At 46.4% G+C, this 12500-nt stretch overlaps 1 protein-coding gene across 1 annotated transcript in view; it reads right to left on the reverse strand.

Moving 5' to 3' along the window:
- LOC121563224 (bifunctional heparan sulfate N-deacetylase/N-sulfotransferase 4-like) overlaps window positions 1-12500 on the reverse strand; it is a gene marked incomplete at its 5' end in the record, with an annotated part of 34656 nt that overhangs the window by 4980 nt on the left and 17176 nt on the right. The window contains 4 exons of the mRNA XM_045219464.1: window positions 1068-1238; window positions 2323-2497; window positions 9787-9910; window positions 11534-11630. Of these exons, the coding sequence (XP_045075399.1) occupies window positions 1068-1238; window positions 2323-2497; window positions 9787-9910; window positions 11534-11630 (567 nt within the window). The remainder of the gene's footprint in view (window positions 1-1067; window positions 1239-2322; window positions 2498-9786; window positions 9911-11533; window positions 11631-12500) is intronic.

Genomic DNA, 12500 nt, shown 5'->3' on the forward strand with positions numbered 1-12500 from the left:
TGCACATCTGTTTATTAGGGTTCCTATTAGATGTTACACGTCTGTTTATTAGGGTCCCTATTAGATGTTACACGTCTGTTTATTAGGGTCCCTATTAGATGTAACACGTCTGTTTATTAGGGTCCCTATTAGATGTTACACGTCTGTTTATTAGGGTTCCTATTAGATGTAACACGTCTGTTTATTAGGGTTCCTATTAGATGTAACACGTCTGTTTATTAGGGTCCCTATTAGATGTAACACGTCTGTTTATTAGGGTTCCTATTAGATGTTACACGTCTGTTTATTAGGGTCCCTATTAGATGTTACACGTCTGTTTATTAGGGTTCCTATTAGATGTTGCACGTGCAGCGGCTAATCTTCCTGAAATAAAAGTAAAGAAATCCTAAAGTAATTGCAGTGGATTGTAGAGGTGAAGTCCAAGTGACATAGGGTGGGAAGTTATTAGTTTCTAGGAAGTATTTTTCATGTAATTTCATTATCTACATGTCATTTGGTTAAGAAGCTATTGACATTTTTTTCATTAACATGCAAAAGTAGGCGTTGCAGTTTTAAGACGGTCCCTTAAACCCTCTGAGCGGAACAGAGCAACATTTAAGTTACATTTCACCTCCAAAAAGGAAATACGACAATGGATTGGAAAAACAAGGGGTGTAACTGGTTCACTATGGTCAGCTGATTCAGAATATGCTAATTTCTATAATCCTGGCATGTTCTGTTGAAGAGGTATTGAGTCCTGGTGTGTACCTGGTTAACAGGGTAGTGTGTTAACCATCTCTCCAGGTGTTATAGTGGAGTCCTGGTGTGTACCTGGTTAACAGGGTAGTGTGTTAACCATCTCTCCAGGTGTTATAGTGGAGTCCTGGTGTGTGTACCTGGTTAACAGGGTAGTGTGTTAACCATCTCTCCAGGTGTTATAGTGGAGTCCTGGTGTGTACCTGGTTAACAGGGTAGTGTGTTAACCATCTCTCCAGGTGTTATAGTGGAATCCTGGTGTGTGTACCTGGTTAACAGGGTAGTGTGTTAACCATCTCTCCAGGTGTGTATGGTGGAGTCCTGGTGTGTACCTGGTTAACAGGGTAGTGTGTTAACCATCTCTCCAGGTGTGTATGGTAGAGTCCTGGTGTAAGACAACGGTTCTGGAGGGATCGGATGTCGGCCGGCGCCCCGCGTTGTGCGCTGATAACGTCATAGAAAGAGAACCTGGACGCAGTGCTGTCCTCATGGGCCTTCTGGTGCTGAAATACACAGACAGAGATAGGACACACACACACAGCACACACACACACACACACACACACACACACACACACACACACACACACACACAGACACACACACAGAGACAGACACACACAGACAGACACACAGACACACATACACAGAGACAGACACACACAGACAGACACACACACACACACACACACACACACACACACACACAGACAGACACACACACACACACACACAGAGACAGACACACACACACACACACACACACACACACACAGAGACAGACACACACACACACACAGAGACAGACACACACACACACACACACACACAAGACACACACACACACACACACACACACACACAGAGAGACAGACACACACACACACACACACACACACACACACACACACACACACAGAGACAGACACACACACACACACACACACACACAAGAGAGACAGACACACACACACACACACACACACACACACACACAGAGACAGACACACACACACACACACACATTGTGTTACGGCCTGTGTCTGTGTGTACCTGGTACCAATTATAAGCCCTGTCTGAGGGGTTGATCAGCATGGCCAGGTGTGTGTTACGGTCTCTGTGTACCTGGTACCAGTTATAAGCCCTGTCTGAGGGGTTGATCAGCATGGTCAGGTGTGTGTTATGGCCTGTGTCTGTGTGTACCTGGTACCAGTTATAAGCCCTGTCTGAGGGGTTGATCAGCATGGCCAGGTGTGTGTTATGGCCTGTGTCTGTGTGTACCTGGTACCAGTTATAAGCCCTGTCTGAGGGGTTGATCAACATGGTCAGGTGTGTGTTACGGCCTGTGTCTGTGTGTACCTGGTACCAGTTATAAGCCCTGTCTGAGGGGTTGATCAGCATGGTCCGGTGTGTGTTACGGCCTGTGTCTCTGTGTACCTGGTACCAGTTATAAGCCCTGTCTGAGGGGTTGATCAGCATGGTCAGGTGTGTGTTATGGTCTCTGTGTACCTGGTACCAGTTATAAGCCCTGTCTGAGGGGTTGATCAACATGGTCAGGTGTGTGTTATGGCCTGTGTCTGTGTGTACCTGGTACCAGTTATAAGCCCTGTCTGAGGGGTTGATCAACATGGTCAGGATCTTGGCTTTAGGCAGCAGGGCGGCAGCGCGGCGAGGAGCGTCTTCAGAGGGGAAGTAGGCGGAGCTCTTCTCAAACAGGAAGTCACTGGTGACATTAGACGGGAGCGGGAACAACTCCATATACCTAGACGGGAGGGAGGGAGGGAGGGAGGGAGGGAGGGAGGGGAGGAGAGGGGGAGAGACACAGAGAGAGAGAAGGACATTCTAAAGCCTGGTTCAGATCAACAGCCGCATAAGGAGAGAGATGTTGTGTTGTAGAACGGCTTGACTAAAGACTTGGCATTCAGATCAAAAAGACAAGACACATGATTCAGACCGTTTCCACAGTAACGTGACTATTTTTACAATGACTTGATGAAACTTGATGTATCATAGATAATATAATAACATAGATTACCAGTCTATTCCCTGGTGGTAGTTGGATCATAGATATATGATAACATAGATTACCAGTCTATTCCCTGGTGGTAGTTGGATCATAGATATATAATAACATAGATTACCAGTCTATTCCCTGGTGGTAGTTGGATCATAGATATATAATAACATAGATTACCAGTCTATTCCCTGGTGGTAGTTGGATCATAGATATATAATAACATAGATTACCAGTCTATTCCCTGGTGGTAGTTGGATCATAGATATATAATAACATAGATTACCAGTCTATTCCCTGGTGGTAGTTGGATCATAGATATATAATAACATAGATTACCAGTCTATTCCCTGGTGGTAGCTGGATCATAGATATATAATAACATAGATTACCAGTCTATTCCCTGGTGGTAGTTGGATCATAGATATATGTTACGGATACAGGTATCCTGTGTTTTTGTGTGTTTCTACTCTTTCTGCCCTAATCACAGGTGTCCTGTATGTTCCTGATTGGTGGTCGTTGAGGTGTCTGCTGATTGGACCAATCAGTGAACATTCCTGTGAATTGCACCACCTGTTACTCGTTTGTTGAATCACACAGCCCATTGTATAAAACCAGACTTGTGTTTGTTGCAAGAGAGAGAGACTTTTTGCCATATGTGAGTATGGACACGGTGGTGTCCTGTGTGTTGTGTACGCACTAAATTGCTGATTACCCTGTTTAGTAGCTTTGTGTGTTTTTGGGAAAAAGGGGAGTTTAAGCTAGTTGCCCTTGGGCGTACATTACCCGTAGGGAAGAAATCTGTCTATAAACACCAGTTAGACCTGAGCGGACCACCCACTGTATTTTTGTATGACTAGCAGTAGCCTAGCGGTTCTTCAGGCAGGCTAGATTAGTTTAGGGGTTTTACATTATTGTTTCATTTCTTGGGTCCTGCTCAGCCCCTTTTTCCCAAACCTTTACCGTGTGTTTAGTAATAAACACTTTGTGTTTGACGGTAGTTCATGGTAGTTGTGTCTTATTTGTTCTCACTATTCCATGCCACACTTATAATTTACATGAATTTATGTTACGGGTCTCATGTCCATCCACCCTAGATGTTTAGAGCCACGGGGTTCGTAACATAAAGTGGGGGCTCGTCCGGGATCTATCCCATGCTACTCGTGCAAATTAGTAAGTGTCTGGTTCAGTGTTGAGCTTAGCAGCTGTAACTACCTGTTTTTTTTTTGTGTGTTCAGTAGTCGACGGCTCGTGTTGCTAGTAGGATGGCTACTTTTGATGTGGAAGCATTTTTGGAAAACCCTACGTGGGAGATTTTTGAGAATTGTCGTAGAGTGGATCTACAGGCTTTGGCTGACCACTTTTCTGTACCCATACCGAGGGGTATAGTGAAAGCAGAAGTTAGGGGAAGTAGTGCTAGCGATATTGTTAAACGAGCGAGTGCTTGAGTTACCGCCGCCTGAGTCTGCTGCTCCTGTAGGGGATGTGGTTGATGTTTCTGTAAGCCCATCAGTGTCTGAGGACGAGGCTAAGGCTCCAGCCACATTGCCCCGTTATGATCCACTCTCCCCACTGACTGACAGTGATGCCAGGATCGATGTCCGCTCGACGCGGCTCCAAATGGAGGCGGAAGAGCGGGCACAAATCAGGCAAGACAAGCTGGAGATGCGTAAAATGGAGCTAGAGGCAGAACAGGAGACGCGTAAGGCAGAACAGGAGACGCGTAAGATAGAACAGGAGACGCGTAAGATGGAACTGGAGACGCGTAGGCTTGATCAAGAACTAGAGACGCGTAGGCTTGATCAAGAACTGGAGACGCGTAGGCTTGATCAAGAACTGGCGATGCGTAAAATGGAACTAGAGGCAGAAACAGCGAGGTTAGTCTCTGCTAATACTATGCCTGCTAGTGAGCCATCCTCACCAGCTGTGTCATCTGCTACGTTTGATATTAGTAGGCAGATCACCTTGGTACCTGTGTTCAGGGAGTCAGAGGTTGATTCCTATTTCAGTGTTTTTGAACGTATAGCGGTAGCATTGAAATGGCCCGACGAGGTATGGTGCCTATTACTTCAGTGTAAGCTAACAGGTAAAGCCCAAGAGGTTCTGGCAGCGCTACCTCTTGAAGACAGTTTGAATTATGAGGTGGTCAAAGCTACTGTTCTTCGTGCCTATGAGCTTGTTCCTGAGGCATATCGACAGAGATTTAGGTCTCATAAAAAGTCTCCCTACTCAGACTTATGTGGAGTTTGCTAGAGACAAAGGAAATCTGTTTGACAAATGGCACAGTGCTAGTAAGGTAACTGATTTTAACTCTCTACGGGAGTTAATCTTGTTAGAAGAGTTTAAAAATTGTTTACCGGAACGCATTGTAGTTTATCTGAACGAACAGAAAGTATCCTCACTGTCGGAAGCGTCTGTATTGGCAGACGAAGTTTGTGTTGACGCATAAGAGCGTGTTTTTCGGCTGCGTACGGAGAGCAGGGCTGCGGAGTTGCTAACTTCTAGTCCTAGTCGACCAGCAGTACATCCAGCACGCCCCAAAAGATGTGCGTCACTGTTTCTATTGTCATAAGGTGGGACATATAGTTAATGATTGCTTTCTGCTAAAAACGCAAACCGGGGATGCCTCAGCACGCCAGGCCGCCAACGGGTGTTGGGCTGATTCGTACGGTTGTAGGGCCGGAATCAAGACAGAAGCCTCATAGTGAATGTGGTTTGAAAGTCCCTGTCCCAGATCACAGTTATGAACCGTTCATTTTTGAGGGGTTTGTTTCTATATCAGATGATGAAGCGTCTCAGCGTCCAGTTAGAATCCTCAGAGATACTGGTGCGGCGCAGTCGTTCATACTAGCTGATGTGTTACCCTTGTCTAATAATACATATTGTGGTTCCAGTGTGTTAGTACAAGGAATTGAAATGGGTTTCGTCCCAGTGCCATTGCACTTTGTGAACGTACACTCTGAGTTAGTCAGTGGATTGTTCAGAGTTGGCGTACGTCCGATGTTGCCAGTAAAAGGGGTGACCTTTATAATGGGCAACGATATTGCCGGAGGAAAGGTAATACCCATATTGGAGGTATTGGATAAAAGTGACCAGTCTCTCTCCGAGGAGCTGGCACAGGGTTATCCAGATGTGTTCCCCGCTTGTGCTGTCACACGTGCTCAAGCACGACAAGTGGGTGAAGTGGTAGATTTGTCAGACACAATTCTATTCAGAGAGTGTGACCCAGAGGATAGTTCGGGTGCTACCTCTGGTAAGCTGGTGCAGTCTGACCAACAGCCCAGAGAAAGGAAGAAGGAAATGGAACTTGTTGCTGAGGCAATACAGTTACCAGTTACTCGTGAGCAGCTGATCGCTAACCAACAGGTTGACATTAGCCTGGCTAAATGTTTTTCTAGTGTTGTCTCAGAGGACGAGCTAAAGAAGAAAAACATGGCATACTTCATTGATGGTAATCTCCTCATGCGTAAATGGACCTCCCATGTTGACGCTGGCGGAGATTGGAATGCTGTTTACCAAATAGTGATTCCTACAGCCTTTCGACAAAATGTTTTATCCCTCGCTCATGATCACCAGTGGTCCGGACATCTGGGAGTCACCAAGACTTATGATCGTGTTTTGCGACATTTCTTTTGGCCTGGCTTAAAACAAGATGTGGCTCAGTTCTGTCGGACTTGCCACACCTGTCAAGTAGTTGGGAAACCGAACCAGGTTATTTCCCCGCGCCTCTTTGTCCCATACCGGCCATAGGTGAACCATTCGAACATGTGATGGTTGATTGTGTTGGACCATTACCGAAAACAAAATCTGGTAACCAGTTTATGTTGACAATTATGTGTGTGGCCACCAGGTACCCAGAGGCCATTCCTCTGCGAAGGATTACTGCTCCGGTGGTGAGTAAAGCGTTGATCAAATTCTTCTCAACTTTTGGATTACCTAAGGTGATACAAACTGATCAGGGTACGAATTTCCTTTCTAAACTTTTCAAACAAGTGTTAAAATCCTTGTCAGTTACACACCGTGTGTCAAGCGCATATCACCCAGAGTCTCAGGGTGCGCTTGAACGTTGGCATCAGACCCTGAAGTCTATGCTCCGTAAATATTGCTTGGAATCTGAGAAAGATTGGGATGAGGGAGTTCCTCTAGTATTGTTTGCTGTCCGTGAGACAGTACAGGAATCCCTAGGGTTCAGCCCAGCTGAACTGGTGTTTGGACACACCATGAGAGGACCTATGAAAGTCCTTAAGGATCAGTTTTTGTCACAAGAGTTGTGTGTGAAAGAAAATGTGTTGGACTACGTTAGTCGCTTTCGTGAGCGCCTACATGCTGCCTGTGCTCTAGCAAAGGAAGCGCTGTCTTCCTCACAGAAACGGATGAAACGACACTATGACACACAGGCTGTTTCTCGTTCACTGCAGCCAGGTGACCGAGTTCTTGTGTTGTTGCCTGTGCCAGGAGCGTCATTGTCAGCACGTTTCTCTGGGCCTTATGTCATTGAAAAGAAACTAACTGAAACTGACTATGTGATACAGACTCCTGATAGAAAACGCCAATCTCGTGTGTGCCACGTTAACATGTTGAAGACATACCACAACAGACCCGTCACTCAGGTAGACAGTCCAGAGAAACTGGCCGAGTCGGCTGTCTCTGTTGCTGCTACGGCTGTAGTGGGAGGTAATGTTAATGATGTGGACGGAGATGGTTTGGAGTTGCGCAATACTCAGCAGCAGTGTGCTAGATTGCCCAATTCAGAGATGCTGTTGTCTCTCCCGGCAAGCCTGATTCATTTAACGGACAGACAGTCAGATGATATTGTGAGACTATTACACAGCTTTCCATGTCTTTTTAATGATGTTCCTACATGTACAAATGTGTTAGAACATGACATTAATGTTGGAAACGCTGCACCTATCAAGCAACATCCTTATCGTGTCAACGTCGCTAAGAGAAAGATAATGAGGGGTGAGGTCGGTTATTTGCTGGAGAATAACCTGGCTAGGCCAAGTTCAAGTCCTTGGAGTTCTCCGTGCATTCTGGTTCCTAAACCTGATGGGACATCCAGATTATGTACGGACTATCGGAAAGTCAATGCTGTCACAGTGCCCGACTCGTTCCCGTTACCCAGACTGGATGACTGTATTGATACTGTTGGTGCTGCTACTTATGTAACCAAACTAGATCTTCTAAAAGGTTACTGGCAGGTGCCGTTAACCCCACGTGCCTCCGACATCTCTGCCTTTGTGACCCCAGATCACTTCCTACAATATGCTGTCATGGCATTTGGGATGCGGAACGCACCAGCCACTTTCCAACGCCTGGTTAACACAGTATTGGCTGGAGTTCCTAATTGTAGTGCTTACCTTGATGATCTGGTCATTTATTCAACTGAGTGGTCTGATCATGTTAACACTCTAAGGGTAGTGTGTGAACGTCTAGCAACCGCTTCTCTAACCCTGAACTTAGCAAAGTGCGAGTTTGGGAAGGCCACTGTTACTTATCTGGGTAAACAGGTCGGCCATGGTCAGGTGCGCCCTGTAGATGCCAAGGTCTCAGCTATAAACGCATTTCCGCACCTACCACCAGAAGAGAGCTACGCCGTTTTTTAGGGATGGTTGGCTACTACCGTAGTTTCTGTAAAAATTTCTCTGCGGTAGTTGCTCCATTAACGGATTTGCTCAGTCCGGCGAGAAAATTTGTATGGTCTGAAGATTGTTGTACTGCTTTCAACACTGCTAAAGCACTCTTGTGTAGTACTCCTGTTCTTGCTGCGCCAGATTTTGAGCGGCCGTTTAAACTGGAGGTAGATGCAAGTGCCAGAGGTGCTGGTGCTGTTCTACTGCAGCAAGACCAGAGTGGAGTGGACCATCCTGTCTGTTATTTTTCACGGAAATTTAACAAATGTCAGACAAACTATTCCACCATTGAACAAGAAGCTCTAGCTTTGTTGTTAGCTCTGCAGTACTTTGAAGTTTATGTTGGTTCCAGTGCATTACCAGTGGTAGTGTATACTGACCATAACCCCTTAGTTTTTCTCCACCGGATGTACAACCAGAACCAACGCCTTATGCGTTGGGCACTTGTCGTGCAAAATTATAATTTGGAGATCCGCCACAAAAAGGGGTTAGATAATGTGTTGGCAGATGCTTTGTCTCGTGTGTAATGATCTAGGGTTTTTTTGGTTATCCCGGCAGGAGGATTATTGAATTTTTGGGTGTTGTGATGAGTACGTGTGGCGCAAACCATTTTGGTTTGCTCTTTTAAGGGTGGGGAGTGTTACGGATACAGGTATCCTGTGTTTTTGTGTGTTTCTACTCTTTCTGCCCTAATCACAGGTGTCCTGTATGTTCCTGATTGGTGGTCGTTGAGGTGTCTGCTGATTGGACCAATCAGTGAACATTCCTGTGAATAGCACCACCTGTTACTCGTTTGTTGAATCACACAGCCCATTGTATAAAACCAGACTTGTGTTTGTTGCAAGAGAGAGAGATTTTTGCCATATGTGAGTATGGACACGGTGGTGTCCTGTGTGTTGTGTACGCACTAAGTTGCTGATTACCCTGTTTAGTAGCTTTGTGTGTTTTTGGGAAAAGGGGAGTTTAAGCTAGTTGCCCTTGGGCGTACATTACCCGTAGGAAGAAATCTGTCTATAAACACCAGTTAGACCTGAGCGGACCACCCACTGTATTTTTGTATGACTAGCAGTAGCCTAGCGGTTCTTCAGGCAGGCTAGATTAGTTTAGGGGTTTTACATTATTGTTTCATTTCTTGGGTCCTGCTCAGCCCCTTTTTCCCAAACCTTTACCGTGTGTTTAGTAATAAACACTTTGTGTTTGACGGTAGTTCATGGTAGTTGTGTCTTATTTGTTCTCACTATTCCATGCCACACTTATAATTTACATGAATTTATGTTACGGGTCTCATGTCCATCCACCCTAGATGTTTAGAGCCACGGGGTTCGTAACAATATATAATAACATAGATTACCAGTCTATTCCCTAGTGGTAGTTGGATCATAGATATATAATAACATAGATTACCAGTCTATTCCCTGGTGGTAGTTGTTAGTGTTGAAGAACTGGACCTCTCCGTATGTCCTGGGGCCGGGGAAGCTACTAGAGATGGAAGGATGCATCAGGAGGAAGAGAGAGAGGGCTGTCGTTCCTGGAAAAAAGGAATCAGTCCATTATTCAGGAAAAGAAGTCAAGAGAGAGAGACAGAGAGAGAGAGACAGTGAAGGCTATGTGAGAGGTTACAGACCTATAGTCAGTGTCCAGATGTCAGTTTCCATTTAACCCATCTGAACAGTAGGCTACAGTTCCCTTGACCTGCCACAGGCCTATTTGAAGTCCCCGTCTTGTGACTGTCGAATTTGTATAGAGCCTCACAATCATCACACATAACATAGCCGGCACTGCTATCATCCTCTTTTAACACTTTCACCAAATCTTTCCCAAACATTACTTTATTTTCAACTCTCCATTTCACAAATGTTCTCTTATTGAATTAAACTCCCGACATTGTCCTCTTTCTGCCCAAGTTCCCAAAAAGCATTTGGCGATCGGCGTGTATTTTACATACAGTTGGACCCTAAAGCTCAGGCTGATGCACTAATGCCAGATAAAACATGATGCAAGAAAAACCTCAATGTAGCCTATAGATAGAAATTGCACAAGAATGGAACATTTATGTATTTTTTTTATGCATTGTTTTCTCTTATTAAAGCCGCCCTGCGGATATAACTGGGGACTAAAGGTTATGAGTCAACCCGTGCATCACTAGTGTGTGTATTACGGTGTGTGTATTCCAGTATGTGTATTCCATTGTGTGTATTCCATTGTGTGTATTCCAGTGTGTGTATTCCAGTGTGTGTATTCCAATGTGTGTATTCCAGTGTGTTTATTCCATTGTGTGTATTCAAGTGTGTGTATCCCGGTGTGTGTATTCCAATGTGTGTATTCCAATGTGTGTATTCCAGTGTGTGTATTCCAGTGTGTATATTCCAGTGTGTACATTCCAGTGTGTGTATTCCATTATGTGTATTCAGGTATGTGTATTACGGTGTTTGTATTCCAGTGTGTGTATTACGGTGTGTGTATTCCGGTGTGTGTATTCCAGTATGTGTATTTCATTGTGTGTATTCAGGTATGTGTATTCCCGTATGTGTATTCCGGTGTGTGTATTCATGTGTGTGTATTACGGTGTGTGTATTCCATCTTGTGTTTTCAAGTATGTGTATGTCAGTGCGTGTATTCCGGTGTGTGTATTCCAGTGTGTGTATTCCAGTGTGTGTATTCTGGTGTGTGTATTCCAGTGTGTGTATTCCAGTGTGTGTATTCTAGTGTGGTTGTGTACTAATGCTGTCTGTCTGTCTGTCTGTCTGTCTGTCTGTCTGTCTGTCTCAGGGAGCTGAGCAGTCTAAAGGAGAAGCAACACAACCAGACCACTGGTTTCATCGGACTGAAGGAGTAAACACGCTCTCTCTCTCTCTCTCTCTCTCTCTCTCTCTCTCTCTCTCTCTCTCTCTCTCTCTCTCTCTCTCTCTCTCTCTCTCTCTCTCTCTCTCTCTCTCTCTCTCGCGCTCTCTCGCTCTCTCGCTCTCTCTCTCTCTGTCTCTTCTCTCTCTCTCTCTCTCTCTCTCCCTCTCTCTCTCTCTCTCTCCTCTCTCTGTCTCTCTGCCTCTCTCCTCTCTCTCTCTGTCTCTCTCTCTTCTCTGTCTCCTCTCTCTGTCTCTCTGTCTCTCTCTCTCTCTCTCTGTCTCTCTGTCTAACGTGTGTGTGTACGTACCTGTCTTCTGTGGTCCGATGACCAGGAACTTGGGCAGCCTATCACAGGTCTTCTCCTTGGACCAGATGTCTCTGTGCCTCTTGTCATCACACGGGTTCTACGGGGAGACAGAGACACACGCTGTTAACACACACCTGCCAGAGAGGCTGTCTCTGCCGGGGGAACAGGGTGAAGTATCTCTGGGCCAGTTGTAGAGGAGGTCAGGGGGTTACCTGCCAGAGAGGCTGTCTCTGCCGGGGGAACAGGGTGAAGTATCTCTGGGCCAGCTGTAGAGGAGGTCAGGGGTTACCTGCCAGAGAGGCTGTCTCTGCTGGGGGAACAGGGTGAAGTATCTCTGGGCCAGCTGTAGAGGAGGTCAGGGGGTTACCTGCCAGAGAGGCTGTCTCTGCTGGGGGAACAGGGTGAAGTATCTCTGGGCCAGCTGTAGAGGAGGTCAGGGGGTTACCTGCCAGAGAGGCTGTCTCTGCTGGGGGAACAGGGTGAAGTATCTCTGGGCCAGCTGTAGAGGAGGTCAGGGGGTTACCTGCCAGAGAGGCTGTCTCTGCTGGGGGAACAGGGTGAAGTATCTCTGGGCCAGTTGTAGAGGAGGTCAGGGGTTACCTGCCAGAGAGGCTGTCTCTGCTGGGGGAACAGGGTGAAGTATCTCTGGGCCAGCTGTAGAGGAGGTCAGGGGGTTACCTGCCAGAGAGGCTGTCTCTGCTGGGGGAACAGGGTGAAGTATCTCTGGGCCAGCTGTAGAGGAGGTCAGGGGTTACCTGCCAGAGAGGCTGTCTCTGCTGGGGGAACAGGGTGAAGTATCTCTGGGCCAGCTGTAGAGGAGGTCAGGGGGTTACCTGCCAGAGAGGCTGTCTCTGCTGGGGGAACAGGGTGAAGTATCTCTGGGCCAGCTGTAGAGGAGGTCAGGGGTTACCTGCCAGAGAGGCTGTCTCTGCTGGGGGAACAGGGTGAAGTATCTCTGGGCCAGCTG

The sequence above is a fragment of the Coregonus clupeaformis genome, unplaced genomic scaffold (assembly GCF_020615455.1).
Source record: "Coregonus clupeaformis isolate EN_2021a unplaced genomic scaffold, ASM2061545v1 scaf2389, whole genome shotgun sequence".
NCBI lineage: Eukaryota > Metazoa > Chordata > Actinopteri > Salmoniformes > Salmonidae > Coregonus > Coregonus clupeaformis.